The 15,182-nt window shown below is 32.6% G+C and overlaps 2 protein-coding genes across 3 annotated transcripts in view; both read right to left on the reverse strand.

The window, feature by feature from the left end:
* Positions 1-15,182, reverse strand: part of hoxb3a (homeobox B3a) — a 136,145-nt gene that overhangs the window by 80,228 nt on the left and 40,735 nt on the right. The window lies entirely within an intron of this gene.
* On the reverse strand, positions 1,369-9,551 carry hoxb4a (homeobox B4a). Its single transcript, XM_061905953.1, has 2 exons — positions 9,240-9,551; positions 1,369-1,751 (listed from the first exon to the last, which is right to left on the reverse strand). Exons 1-2 carry the CDS (start codon positions 9,514-9,516, stop codon positions 1,492-1,494), a joined length of 537 nt encoding a protein of 178 aa, XP_061761937.1. The 5' UTR covers positions 9,517-9,551; the 3' UTR covers positions 1,369-1,491.

The following is a 15,182-nucleotide window of genomic DNA, read 5'->3' on the forward strand; positions in this document are numbered from 1 at the left end:
AAAGCAGTTGTGAAAATTTCATTATGTACAATTAATAATGAACAACTCCTGGCAAAGTAAAATAATATATATATATTGGGCAAATATCGCTGCATTAAAATACAACTTCGCTGTACCTCTTAGCAATATTAGTGTTTGATCATCAAATTATGTGTGCAATCAATAAGTGCTGTGAACAAACATGAACAATTATTCTGCAACACATACACTTTTTTCAAACGTTTTTGCATTGTTTTGTCATTAATAATTAACAAGTCGTGCATGGTAGGGTTGAATATGATGTTTTGGCCTCGTTCAAAACAAACTGCATAAAATGTAAACATAAATAATAAAGAATACAAATATATATATATATATATATATATATATATATATATATATATATATATATATATATATATATATGTATATATATATACACATATACATATGTATATGTGTATATAATACAATCATATTTATATGATTTGTTAAAAAAATTGTTAAAAAATAATAACGTGATAATTAATTTTAAAGCTAATGATTAATGAAATAGTATATTATACATTATAATATATATCAATCAATCAATCAATGTTTACTTATTATATATATATATATGTATGTATATATTTTGATCTGCTTATTGTTTACAATTATTATTTATTGTTTTTATTATTAGTATTATTGTGATATATATACATACTGTATATATATATATATATATATATATATATATATATATATATATAGTGTGTGTGTGTGTGTGTTAGTTTTTGTGCTTAAAAACAATAATGAATTAAGTTTTTTCGTTAAAAAAATGATTTTAAAAAATTATATATATATATATATATATATATATACATATAAAACAATTTTCATCTGCTTACTGTTTGATTATTATGATGTATTTTTATTATTATCACTATTATGATTATTATATATGTAGTGTGTGTGTGTGTGTGTGTGTGTGTGTGTGTGTGTGTAATAGTTATGTTTAAAGACAATGATAAATGAAGTTTTTATCGTTACTAAATTAAATAAAAAATTGAGGGTTATTAATAATATTAAGAGTGTACATCTTTATAAGAAAAAGGTAATATCAAATATTTAATAAAGCACATAATGATCATAAAAATATTCATATATATATATTGAAATAATAATTACAATTTACATGAAGATAATGAACAATAACAGATACACAAAAAACTTCACGATTGGCAAAGTAGGCGGGAAAACTCGTCACGTGACCTTGTTGGATAGTAGGTTAATTGTGGAAAAATAAATAAAAAGGAGGAATATTTTGGTTGTTTTTTTCCCCTCACTTTGAGAATGAATTATTTCTCATGTCCAAAAAGATGGGTCTGGTCCAGAGTTTCGGAGGAAATCCTGAATGAAGCAACAAAGAACTGGAGGATTTCATCGTCTTCGAGTTTGCACTTTGAACCGTTTGGACTTTGATGTTGTTGTTGTTGTTGTTGTTGTTTTTGTCGTAGTTGTTGTTGCAGTTTATGTTGTGGTTGTCGTGTTCCCAGCCCGGACTTTGGTGTTAGGTAACTTGTGATCCTTCTTCCATTTCATTCGTCGGTTCTGGAACCAGATTTTGATCTGCCGCTCCGAGAGACTCAAGGTGTGCGCGACCTCCAGTCTGCGCCTGCGCGTCAAGTAGCGACTGTAGTGGAACTCCTTCTCCAGCTCCAGAACCTGCTGGCGCGTGTAGGCGCTCCGGAGGCGCTTGGGCTCACCTTCCCCGGTGGAGTTGGAGCTCACTGCGTGGGCGAGATGACGTGTTACTATGGTTACCACCGTACTGATAACACGTGACGATTATCAGAAGAGTGTATGTTAAATTGCACATTCGCGTGTCGTGTGCATGAATAATGACATAAACATTGATATAATATTAATGTTCTTAAATAATGACATACATATTGGTTTCATATAAAGTCTGTAGACAATGTGCACATTTTGAAACAAATGTGTTCAGTTTTACTTCGTTATATTTCATAAATATCGTAATCCATCCATCAATAAGGTTATTTCATTTATATGATAATATAAAACCTCAAGGGCTTCACGGTGGCAGAGGGGTTAGTGCGTCTGCCTCACAATACTAAGTTCCTGCAGTCCTGGGTTCAAATCCAGGCTCGGGATCTTTCTGTGTGGAGTTTGCATGTCCTCCCCGTGAATGCGTGGGTTCCCTCCAGCTACTCTGACTTCTTCCCACCTCCAAAGACATGCACCTGGGGATAGGTTGATTGGCAACACTAAATTGGCCCTAGTGTGTGAATGTGAGTGTGAATGCTGTCTGTCTATCTGTGTTGGCCCTGCGATGAGGTGGCGACTTGTCCAGGGTGTACCCCGCCTTCCGCCCGATTGTAGCTGAGATAGGCGCCAGCGCCCCCCGCGACCCCGAAAGGGAATAAGCGGTAGAAAATGGATGGATGGATAAAACCTCAATCATGTATAGTTACTAACTTAAGTATTATTACACAAAAAATACAAAAACCTTTATTTTATTTGGTAATTAACTTAAGCGTTAATCATTAAAAAATTATAGATTTATAATGATATAGTAATAATAATACAATTATTATGACAAAATATTTATTCTAACTAGCAATGTACTTTATTTTATTTAGTAATATATTATTTGAGAATAATATATCAATGATAGTAATATTAATAACAATAATAACAGTAGTAATAATAATAATAAAAACAATAATAATAAAAATAAAAATAATCAGATACATTTGTCATTGCATTAGTTTTAAAATTAATTATTAAATTATTTTTTTTACAATAATATAACTATATATATATATATATATATATATATTACAGATTTTATAATATTTATGATTAAAATCTTAGTTTTTATCAGTTGTATTATAATTGTATAAAAGCTCTTGTGTGCGTGTGTGCGTGTGCGTGTGTGTGTGTCTGTCTGTGTATGTGTGTGTGTGTTTGTGTTTGTGTGTGAAGTTAATAAAGTTAATACTAATGTTACGCATATAAACATCCGGTATATCTTCATAAAAAAGCCAAAAGCAGTGAATTTGTCATGTTGTGTAAATGGTAAACAAAAAGAGAATACAACAAATTTTGTTCAACTTACATTCAATTGAATAGACGGCAAAGACAATATGTATCCTTAATGTTCACACTGAGAAACCTCATTTTATTTTGAAATATAATAATGAACTTAGAACTTAAAGGCAGCAACACATGTCATAAAAGTTGTCAGAGGGGCATTTTTACCACAGTGTCACATGTCACACTCAGTATAGGTTTGGGAACTGAGGAGACACATTTTTGAAGTAGATTTTTCCCATTCTTGCTTTGATGTACATTAAGTTGTTCAACAGTCTCCCTTCTCTCCCTTCTGATATTTTAGGCTTCATAATGCTTCACACATTTTCAATTGGATTAAAGGCACACCAGTTTAGTACCCGCACTCTTTTACTATGAAGACACGCTGTTGTAACACATGGCTTGGCATTGTCTTGCTGAAATAAGCAGGGGCGTCCATGATAATGTTGCTTGGATGGCAACATGTGGTGCTCCAAAAGCTGTATGTACTTTTCAGCATTAATGGTGCCTTCACAGATGTGTAAATTACCCCTGCCTTGGGCACTAATACACCCCCATACCATTACAGATGCTGGCTTTTCAACTTTGTGCCTAGAACAGTCCGAATGGTTCTTTTCGTCTTTGGTCCGGAGGACACGACGTCCACAGTTTCCAAAAACAATATGAAATTTGGAATTGTCAGAACAGAAGACTTTTCACTTTTAGACCATCTTAGATGAGCATGGGGCCAGCTATTTGGGTGTTACTCATGACTCGTCAGACCACAGAACACTTTTCCACTTTGCATCAGGCCATCTAAGATGAGCTGGGACCCGGGTGTTGTTGATAAAATGGCTTTGGCTTTGCATAGTAGAGTTTTAACTTGCACTTACAGATGTAGCGACCAACTGTAGTTACTGACAGTGGTTTTCTGAAGTGTTCCTGAGCCCATGTGGTGATATCCTTTACACACTGATGTGGCTTTTTGATGCAGTGCCGCCTGAGGGATCCAAAGTCCATAATATCATCGCTAACGTGCAGTGATTTCTCCGGATTCTCTGAACCTTTTGATGATATTACGGAGCGTAGATGGTGAAATCTCTAAATTCCTTGCAATAGCTAGTTGAGAAAGGTTGTTCTTAAACAATTTGCTCAGGCATTTGTTGACAAAGTGGTGACCCTCTCCCCATCCTTGTTTGTGAATGACTGAGCATTTCATGGAAGCTGCTTTTATACCCAATCAACACACCCACCTGTTCCCAATTAGCCTCTTCACCTGTGGGAGGTTCCAAATAGGTCTTTGATGAGCATTCCTCAACTTTCTCAGTCTTTTTTGCCACTTGTGCCAGCTTTTTTGAAACCTGTTGCAGGCATCAAATTTCAATTGAGCTAATATTTACAAAAAATAACAACGTTTACCAGTTCCAACATTAAATATATTGTCTTTGCAGTCTACTCAATTTAATATAGGTTGAAAATTATTTGCAAATCATTGTATTCTGTTTCGATTTACCATTTAAACAACATGACAACTTCACTGCTTTTGGGTTTTGTAAAATTAGAAACAGTGTGTAGACAGAAAAGGGAGAACGAACGCATGTTGGCTTAAAAACTAAAAATAAAGGTGATGTTATAACACTGAAACTCCCCTCAGGAAGAGATGCTGTAAGACATGGCTAGCTAACTTGCATCTAACACCCAACTGCAGTTAGTGGTGTTTTAGGTACTTCTAAATTACTTATCCTGGTCTCCGTGGCGACAAATAAAGTAAGTTTCTTACAGGTATCATTATCACTGGAGAAAAAGGAATAACTAAACATGCTTCACTACACACCGTAGGAGGATACAACAGCTCACCGCTAACAGCAAAGTAGCATCCCTGAATGTAAACAAACTTTGTAGGTGGATCTACACCTGACATCCACTGTAATGATACCAAGTACAAGAGCGTATCTAGTCGATACTACTATGATTACACCAATAGTCTTTTATCGTCACAAAATCTTTTTTCCTTTTTTAAAATTTATAGTAAGTTTATAAAGTCAGGAAAAATGTCCCTGGACACATGAGGAATTTGAAAATGACCAATGTATGATCCTGTATCTACTTGGTATCGCATCGATACCTAAATGTGTGGTATCATCAGAAACTAATGTAAAGTATCCAAGAAGAGAAAAATAAGTGATTAATACATTTTAACAGAAGTGTAGATAGAACATGTTAAAAGAGAAAGTAAGCCGATATTAACAGTAAATGAACAAGTAGATTAATAATATTTTTTACAGTTTGTCCCTCATAAAGAAGACAAAATATTAGGTAGATAAATGACACAATATGTTACTGCATACATCACCAGACTAATTAGAAGCCTTTGTTTGTTTACTTACTACTAAAAGACAAGTTGTCTAGTATGTTCAGAGTTTTGTTTAAGGACTAAATTACAATAATAAACATAAGTTTAATGTACACTAAGATTGTTTGTTAAAAAAAGACTAAAATTACATTTTTTAAGGTCCTTTTTATTTAGAAAAGTATCGAAAAGTATTGAAACGTACCGAAATACATATTGGTACCGGTACCCTTACCAAAATATTGGTATCAGGACAACTATCCGGTAGATCTTTATAAAATAAAGGTATTACTAAAGTTACGAGCGTAAACATCCGGTATATCTTTATAAAATAAAGTTAATACTAAAGTGTGGACATCCACTATTAATCTTTATAAAATACAGTTATTACTAATGTTACAAGTGTAAACATCCGGTGTATCATTATAAAGTTAATAATAATGAAAAAGGTGTAAACATCTGTTATGTCTTTATGAAATAAAGTTATCACTAATGCTATGAGTGTAAACATCCTGTATACAGTATCCTTATAAAATAAAGTTATTAATAATGTTATGAGTGTAAACATTTGGTATGTCTTTAAAAAATAAAGTTAATACTAATGTTACGAGTGTAAACATCTGATAAATCTCCATAAAATAAAGTTATTAATAAAGTTACAAGCGTAAACATCCGGTATATTTTTACAAAATAAAGTTATTCCTAAAGTTTAAACATCCAGTATATCTTCATAAAATAAAGTTATTACGAAAGTGTAAACATCTGGTATATCTTTATAAAATTAAGTTATTCCTAAAATACAAACGCCCAGTACATCTTTATAAAATAAAGTTATTACTAAAGTGTAAACATCCCGTATATCTTTATAAAATAAAGTTAATACTAATGCTATGAGTGTAAAAATTTGGTATATCTTTAAAAAATAAAGGTATTACTAAAGTTACGAGTGTAAACATCTGGTATATCTTTATAAAATAAAGTTATTACTAAAGTGTAAATATCCGGTATATTTTTATAAAATAAAGTAATTACTAAAGTTACGAGTGTAAACATCCGTAATATCTTTATAAAATAAAGTTATTACAAAAGGGTAAACATCCGATATAGCTTGATAAAATAAAGTTATTACTAAGGTGTAAACATCCGCTTTATCTTTATAAAATACAGTTATTACTAATGTTACAATTGTAGACATCAGGTATATCTTCATAAAATAAAGTTATTACTAAAATGTAAACATCCGGTACATCTTCATAAAATAAAGTTATTACTAATGTTACGAGTGTAGACATCCGGTATATATTTATAAAATAAAGTTATTACTTAAGTGTAAACATCCGGTATGTCTTCATATATAAAGTTAATACTAATATTACGAGTGTAAATATTCAGTATATCTTTATAAAATAAAGGTATTACTAAAGTTACGAGTCCAAACATCAAGTATATCTTTACAAAATAAAGTTATTACTAAAGTTATGAGTGTAAACATCCGATAAATCTTTATTAAATAAAGTTATTACTAATGTTACGAGTGTAGACATCCGGTACATCTTCATAAATAAAGTTAATAATAATGATACGAGTATAGACATGTGGTATATCTTTATAAAATAAAGTTAACACTAAGGTTGACGAGTGTAAACATTCGATATATCTTTATAAAATCAATGTATTACTAAAGTTACGAGCGTAAACACCCGGTGAATTTTTATAAAATAAAGTTATTACTAAAGTGTATACATCCAGTATATCTTTACAAAAATAAAGTTTTTACTAAAGTTACGAGTGTATACACATCCGATATATCTTTATAAAATAAAGTGAATAATAATGTTACAAGTGTAAAAGTCCGGCATATCTTTATAAAATAAAGTTAATAATAATGTTATGAAAGTAAACATCCGGTATACTGTTATAAAATGAAGTTATTACTAATTTTACGAGGGTAAACATCCGGTATATCTTTATGAAATAAAGTTATTACCAAAGTGTAAACATTAGGTATATCGTCATAAAATGAAGTTATTACTGAAGTTTAAACATTGTCACCGACGTCCCAATGGGTGTGAGTTTTCCTTGCCCTTATGCGGGCCTACCGAGGATGTCGTAGTGGTTTGTGTTGTGGTTTGTGCAGCCCTTTGAGACACTAGTGATTTAGGGCTATATAAGTAAACATTGATTGATTGATGATTGATAAACATCCGGTATATCTTTAAAGCAAAGTTATTACTAAAGTGTAAACATCCGGTACATCTTTATAAAATAAGGTTTTCACTAATGTTACGAGTGCAAACATCGGGTATATGTCGTTATAAAATTAAGTTATTACTAAAGTTACAAGTGTAAACATCTGGTAAATCTTTATAAAATAAAGTTATTACCAAAGTGTAAACACAAGGTATATCGTCATAAAAAAAAGTTATTACTAACATGTAAACATCCGGTATATCTTTAAAGCAAAGTTATTACTAAAGTGTGAACATCCAGTATATCTTTATAAAATAAAGTTATTACTAAAGTGTAAACATCCGGTATATTGTTATAAAATAAAGATATTACTAAAGTGTAAACATCCGGTATGTCTTCATGAATAAAGTTAATATTAATGTTACAAGTGTAAACATCCGGTATATCTTTATAAAATAAAGTTATTACTAAAGTGTAAACATCCGGTATCTCTTCATAAATAAAGTTAACACTTGTTTTACGAGTGTAGACATCCGGTATATCTTTATAAAATAAAGTTATTTTAAAAGTGTAAACATCCGGTATATCTTTATAAAGAAAAGTTAATACTAATATTACGAGTGTAAACATTCGGTATATCTTTATAAAATAAAGGTAATCGGTAGTAAATGGATGGATGGATATTACTAAAGTTACGAGTGTAAACATCCGGTATCCATCCATCCTACTGCTTGTCCCGTCCGGAGTCGCGGGGTGGGGGGTGGGGGGGTCGCTGGAGCCTATCTCAGCTGCATTCGGAAGGAAGGCGGCGTACACCCTGGACAAGTCGCCACCTCATAGCAGGGCCAACACGGATAGACGGACAACATTCACACTCACATTCACACCCATCCATCCATTTCCTACCGCTTATTCCCTTTGGGGTTGCGGGGGGCGCTGGCGCCTATCTCAACTACATTCGGGTGGAAGGCAGAGTACACCCTGGACAAGTCGCCATCTCATCGCAGGGCCAACACAGATAGACAGACAACATTCACACTCACATTCACACACTAGGGACAATTTAGTGTTGCAAATCAACCTATCCCCAGGTGCATGTCTTTGGCCAGAGACAACATCTGGTATATCTTTATAAAATAAAGTTATTACTAAAGTGTAAACATCCAGTATATCTTCATAAACACAGTTAATATTAATGTTACGAGTGTAGCCATCTGGTATATCTCCATAAAATAAAGTTATTACTAAAGTGTAAACATCCGGTATATCTTCATAAATAAAGTTAATATCAATGTTATGAGTGTAGACATCCGGTATATTTTTATAAAATAAAAGGTCTTACTAAAGTTATGAGTGTAAACATCTAGTATAGCTGTATAAAATAAAGTTATTACTAAAGTGTAAACATCCGGTATGATCTTTATAAAATAAAGTTATTCCTAAAGTGTAAACATCCGGTATATCTTTAGGAGGGAAAAGTGTCTTAGTGACTAACAGACGTGAAAGATGAAAGTCTAATAAAAAAATTTTTTCAAAAACCGTGCAACACGTGACTAAATAGAAACAATCAAGTACGAGGTGACCTCCGGTCAAGTGCACGTCCTAAAACTTGACGTAGGCGCTCGTGACCGTCCCGACTTACCGACGTTGACGTGCACTTTCTTCATCCACGGGTAGACCACGGGCCCCACGGGGCTGCTGGCGGGAGAAGGCGGGTGAGGCTGCTCGCAGGGCGGCGGCGGCGGCGGGCTGCCCGCGGGCCGACACGGCGCGTACGGCGGCTGCGTTGCACCGGGCAGGTGTCGGTCCCGGGCGGGGTAGTAGTCGGGCTGAGGGGGCAGGTAGTCGGGGTGGGAGTACTCCTCGCACGGCGGGAACTTGGGCTCCACATAATGACACGCGAGCAAATAGGAGCTCATGGCCGATCACGTGGAAGACGTCACGGTCACTTTTTATATCTCGCACGCGCGTGCTCGTCGGGCCCTCCTACTTTGCCAGCAACAAAGTTGCAGCACATGTGACCAGCGCCAGCCAATAGTCGTGCAGGAAACAGCGAGGAGCGCGTGCATGTACGCGTGTGTGTACGCGCGTCTAATAATCATACTGAGTACTCCGCTCCGACATGACGTCATGACTTTTTATTCATTTATTTTTATAAACATGTTTAAAGCGACCCAGTGTAGTTTAAATATATATTTGACGTTTAGGAGGATTAAGAATGTCTAACATTTTATTGTCATGCACCTGTGTTGGCCCTGTGATGAGGTGGCAACTTGTCCGGGGTGTACGCTGCCTTCCACCCGATTGCAGCTGAGATAGGCGCCAGCGACCCCAAAAGGGAATAAGTGGTAGGAATGGATGGATGGATTGTCCTCTCATGTAAATATTATTTTACTGTACATATACCGGTATATACCGGATGTTTACACTTTAGTAATAACTTTATTTTATAAGTAAAGTTATTGTTAGTTTTAACCCTATTCTAAGGTGTTTTTCATAACTATTTATTTTATTCCATTTATTATTTTCTTTATCTTATGAAAATATACCGGATGTTTACACTTTAGTACCAACTTTATTTTATAAAGATATACCGGATGTTTGCACTTTAGTAATAACTTTAATTTTGATATAAAATTATTGTTATTTTTTCCCTACTTTAAGGTGTGTTTCATAACTTAAATAATTACCATATTTTACATTTATTTGTTACTGTACAATATTTTTGTGAAATCTTAACCCTCAATGTATTTATTTATTGTATGTATTGGTACTTTTTGTTATTAATTAAAATAAAATGTTGCACATTTCAACAACAACATTATGTTACATACTAGATTATTATTGGTATTTTTTTAATAGAGTGTTACATAATTGTATTGCCTTCTTAATTATTTAATACTTATATTGTTGTTATTCCACATCTAAAAACCTTATTAAAAGTATATGTGCACTTGTTTTATCACAATAACAATGTCAGGCTACATAAAAGCCTAACACATTATTTTTATTCCATCTAATTATTACCTACAGTGTGTCCCTCTCAATTTATGATATTTATGATATTTGTGTATATATATACATATACATACATAGTATAAATACTGATTTATATTTCGAATATTAAATAGTAATATTAATCATATACAATTATTGTTTACAGATCATTTATTTATTAACTTAAAAAAATTGAAAATTTCAACCACAAACATATATATATATATATATATATATATATATATATATATATATATATATATATATATATATATATATATACATTAATAATAAACTAACTCTATTACCTTTATTTTGCACTTGTTCGACTCATAATACAATAGGTTAAATAAATGTGTAAAAGTTTATTAAATATTGTTTAAATTGCATTATTCTGTTCAATAATAAATATCTACAAAATATGTTCGTTATTGAATATTTGTATCCCCTTTAAGCTACCAAAACATAACGTTCTCTACCTGAAACATGTTACCTGAATTATCGTGATCTAATAATTGATTAAAAATGCATTGCTTCCTCCGGCTTCTCTTCAGACATGTTGAATCGTGTAATCACGTGACCTAGTCAATTATCATGATATCAATGTGTAACTATATTAATTTTATAGGAGTTTAACCAAGACTTTTAAAAGTATGTATTCAATATCATTGTGGGCGTTACATCTTCTTCAAAGATTCAACTTTTTAAACAGGGCTCTATAAATAATTACCGGTATTTCATGTTTAATGACTTGTAAGAAATATTTCCTGCAATAAAAACAAAAAGCTGCGGGCCACAGTCGGTGTTAAAAGTCACGTGATGTCCTCTCGACCACTTCATGCAAAATAAATGAGTTTCACATTTCAAATCAATCAATGCAGTTGATCAATGCTCTGGGTACTATTACGGGGTGGATCAATGGAAAATTAGTGAAGTAATAATAATACCTCCTAAACATATTAAGCTGTACTTGATACAAATAAAAACACATTTTTAATACACATTATTATTAACGAGACTTATTTTTTTTAATTTCAGTACCCAAAGTCCCCTGATGCACTAATAATTATATTTATTTCATAGCTACATGATACACAACTATAGTTACATTTATTTCATGACAACATAATGTACGACTATTTATATTTATTTCATAACAAAATGATGCACGACTAATTATATTTATATCATAACAACATGATGCATGACTAATTATATGTATTTTGTAACAATATGATGCACAACTAATTATATTTGTTTCATAACAACATGATGCACGACTAATTATGAATATTTCCTAACAACAAAATAAACATCAAACTTGTCCTTTTTTTAGCAATTAAATAGACTTCATGATCAGAACACACACACACACGCACGCACGCACGCGCGTGCGCACACACGCACACACACACACACACACACACACCCACACACACACACGCACACACACACACACTTTCGATGAAGAGTGGATCGCATCATTTTTCAAGTGAACAAACGATAACTAAAGAGAGTCCAAACTCGAGAAGACGGGAAGGTTTTAGAAAAAACGTAAGTGTTTTTTTATTAAATAAAAAAAAATCGAAGACAAAAAAAGGCTTTTAATCCTTAAATGGAGAAAGTTAAAAAAAAAAGTGCAGGATGATTTTTTTGCCCTCAGTAAAATTTGAGGCTTTGAAGCTTGACCACACCATCCATGCAAAAATAATCTCAATCCTTTGTGCGACATTTGTGCTCTTTGGGTTTTAAGTGATTAGGAAATTATGAACACAAATAGATGCAGTTGAAACAATATTTTGTTTTATCTAATTTTCCAAAAACTTTCATCATTAACAACTTAAGCGGTGTTACAGCACCTTCGTATATTTCAAGGGAACAAACCTAGCACAAACCATTAGGTTTCGATTTGGAGAAATTGGTGGGAACTTTGACAATAGAAGACACATTCAAAGGCATAAACATGCACAAATGTGGCACAAAAGATGAAAACTGTCAATAATATGATCGTTAATAACTCAAAAACTAAATCAGCAAAAATACAAATCCATTTTTAACGGCACAAAACAGCACAAACGCAGCTGTTAGGTATGCTACAATTTTTTCGTAATGTCCCAAAAACATAATCTTCAATATATCAAGAAGTAAAACACACAATCACTAATTACCACGACAAAACAAGCAAAAATCTGCGCAAATGTAGCATCACCGATAGACACTATTTTTGTTGAATTTGGACTACTGAGACTGTTTTGGTTGAATGTGAAGACAATTGGAACCATGATAGATAAAACGATTACCATAAAATAGTATAAACTTGCCCAAATGTGGCACAAACGCTGAAACTATTTTGGTTGAATGAGGAGAAAATGGGGGATGGCCGGATGAACTTTAATTGAACTATAAAATGATCTATATTGAATAAAAATAAAAAGAGTGACAACTAATAGTAATGATAATACATTTCAATGGCACAAAGCTGCACAGATGTCGCACAAACAATTGAGAATCTTTTGGTTGAATGTGAAGACAATGGGAACCATGATGGATATGAAAAAATATCTTAAATAAGTCACAAACAAAACAATAGACACTAGTATGAATTCGCACAAATGTGGCACAAACGCTGAAATTATATTGGTTGAATGCGGACAAAAATGGGGGATGGTCGTATTAACTTTAACTAAACTATGAAATTATCTATATTGAATACAAATAAAAACATCAACAGCTAATAGCAAATATAATAAATTTCAAAAGCACAAAGCTGCACAAATGTAGCACAAACCACTGAAATAATTTTTGGTTGAAAGTGAAGAATGTCAGGAGACTGGTGACATCACTTTATTAAAAACTTTGATATTTAGTAATTCAAGAAGTTAAACAGCAGCACAACACAGTCGACCATTTCCTTGGCATAAACGTAGCACAAAAGGTTGAGCAAATTTTGGTTAAATGTGGAGAAAATGGGGGGCGACGGGAACTATGATTAACCTACAAATGTTTGTATAAAATACATTGAAATAATTACCAAACAACAACAAAACAACCATTTCAACAGCACAAACCTGCAAAAATGTGACACAAATATAACACAAATGTAACACAAATGGATCTGTAAATATGTAACACAAACGTAACACAAATGTAACAAAATGTAACTAACCAAAGTAACACAAAAGTATCACAAATGTATCACAAGTGTAACACACATTTTAAAAAATGTAACAAATTTAAAACAAATACAACACAAATATAACACAAATGTAGCGCAAATGTAACTGTAAAAATTAAACTTGAATAAAATACAAATGCAACACGTATGTAACCCAAATGTAACACAAATGTAGGATACACATAACTGTAACAAATGTAACACATATGTAAGATACATGCAACTGTAACAAATATTACACAAATGTTACTAACAAATATACCACAAATGTAAGAAACATTTAGTTGTAAAAAATGTAACACAAATGTAACTTTATAAAAAATGTAACACAAATGTAACTTTATAACATATGTAACACAATTTAACTGTAACAAATGTAACACAAATGTAAGACTGTAACCAAAGTAACATGAATAGAAAAACAAATGTATCACAAATGTAACACAAATATGACACAAATGTAACTGTCAAAAATGTAACACAAATGCAACTGTATTAAATGCAACCCAAATGCAACTATATTAAATGTAACACACATGTAGCACACATGGAACATACATGTAACACACATGCAACACACATGTAACACACATGTAACACACATGTAACACACATGTAACACACATGTAACACACATGTAACACACATGCAACACTAATGTAACATACATATAACACACATGTAACACACATGTGACACACATGTAGCACACACGTAACACAATTTAACTATTACAAATGTACCACAAATGTAACACACATGTATCACACATGTAACACAAATGTACCAAAAGCATAACACAAATGTAACTGTAACTCATTTAAGATTTTTGTGTTGTGGAGGGGCAACTTCCCGCGTGTTTGTTTATTATTTATCAAATAATGTTTGTCAATGAGATTTATTTACCAAAAAAATAAATATTATTCTCAACAAGATGAATCTATCTAACAACAAATATATTGTGAACAAGATATATTTTCCAAACAACAAAGATGTTTGTCAACAAGATGGGGGTCCATCGCCGTGGAAACATCGACTATATTCTCCCCGAGAAGCGAACTCGTGAGATTGCAACACAAATCCGGATCTACAGGGTAAACATAGAAGATGATGTTCTCCTCTTCTTCATGCACCACCTTCCTCGTCCTTCTTTATTTTTTTACTTGATCTTGAACTCAAACACTACATGCTTAATGTTGGGGGCGGGGCATGTTGCCACGGCAACAGTGGGGACTTGTTGCTCAAACCAAATGTTGTACAATAAATATCATTAACGGATTATACATATTATCAAGCGATGATGGGATAGCTGAAAACCACAAAAGTATTATTTGCATAAAATAAAGACAAATTGTATTATTACTTGTATTCATCGTATTGGTGTATTATTATTAATATTGATTATTGGCTAAA

The sequence above is a fragment of the Nerophis ophidion genome, linkage group LG07, assembly GCF_033978795.1.
Source record: "Nerophis ophidion isolate RoL-2023_Sa linkage group LG07, RoL_Noph_v1.0, whole genome shotgun sequence".
NCBI lineage: Eukaryota > Metazoa > Chordata > Actinopteri > Syngnathiformes > Syngnathidae > Nerophis > Nerophis ophidion.

What these genes read in the sequence shown, in the direction of transcription:
- hoxb4a (XM_061905953.1), bottom strand. Translation starts at nt 9,516, where the DNA reads ATGAGCTCCTATTTGCTCGCGTGTCATTATGTGGAGCCCAAGTTCCCG. An exon ending in GAAAGTGCACGTCAACGTCG is followed by an intron (nt 1,752 to 9,239) that starts GTAAGTCGGGAC and finishes TCGCCCACGCAG; the next exon opens with TGAGCTCCAACTCCACCGGG.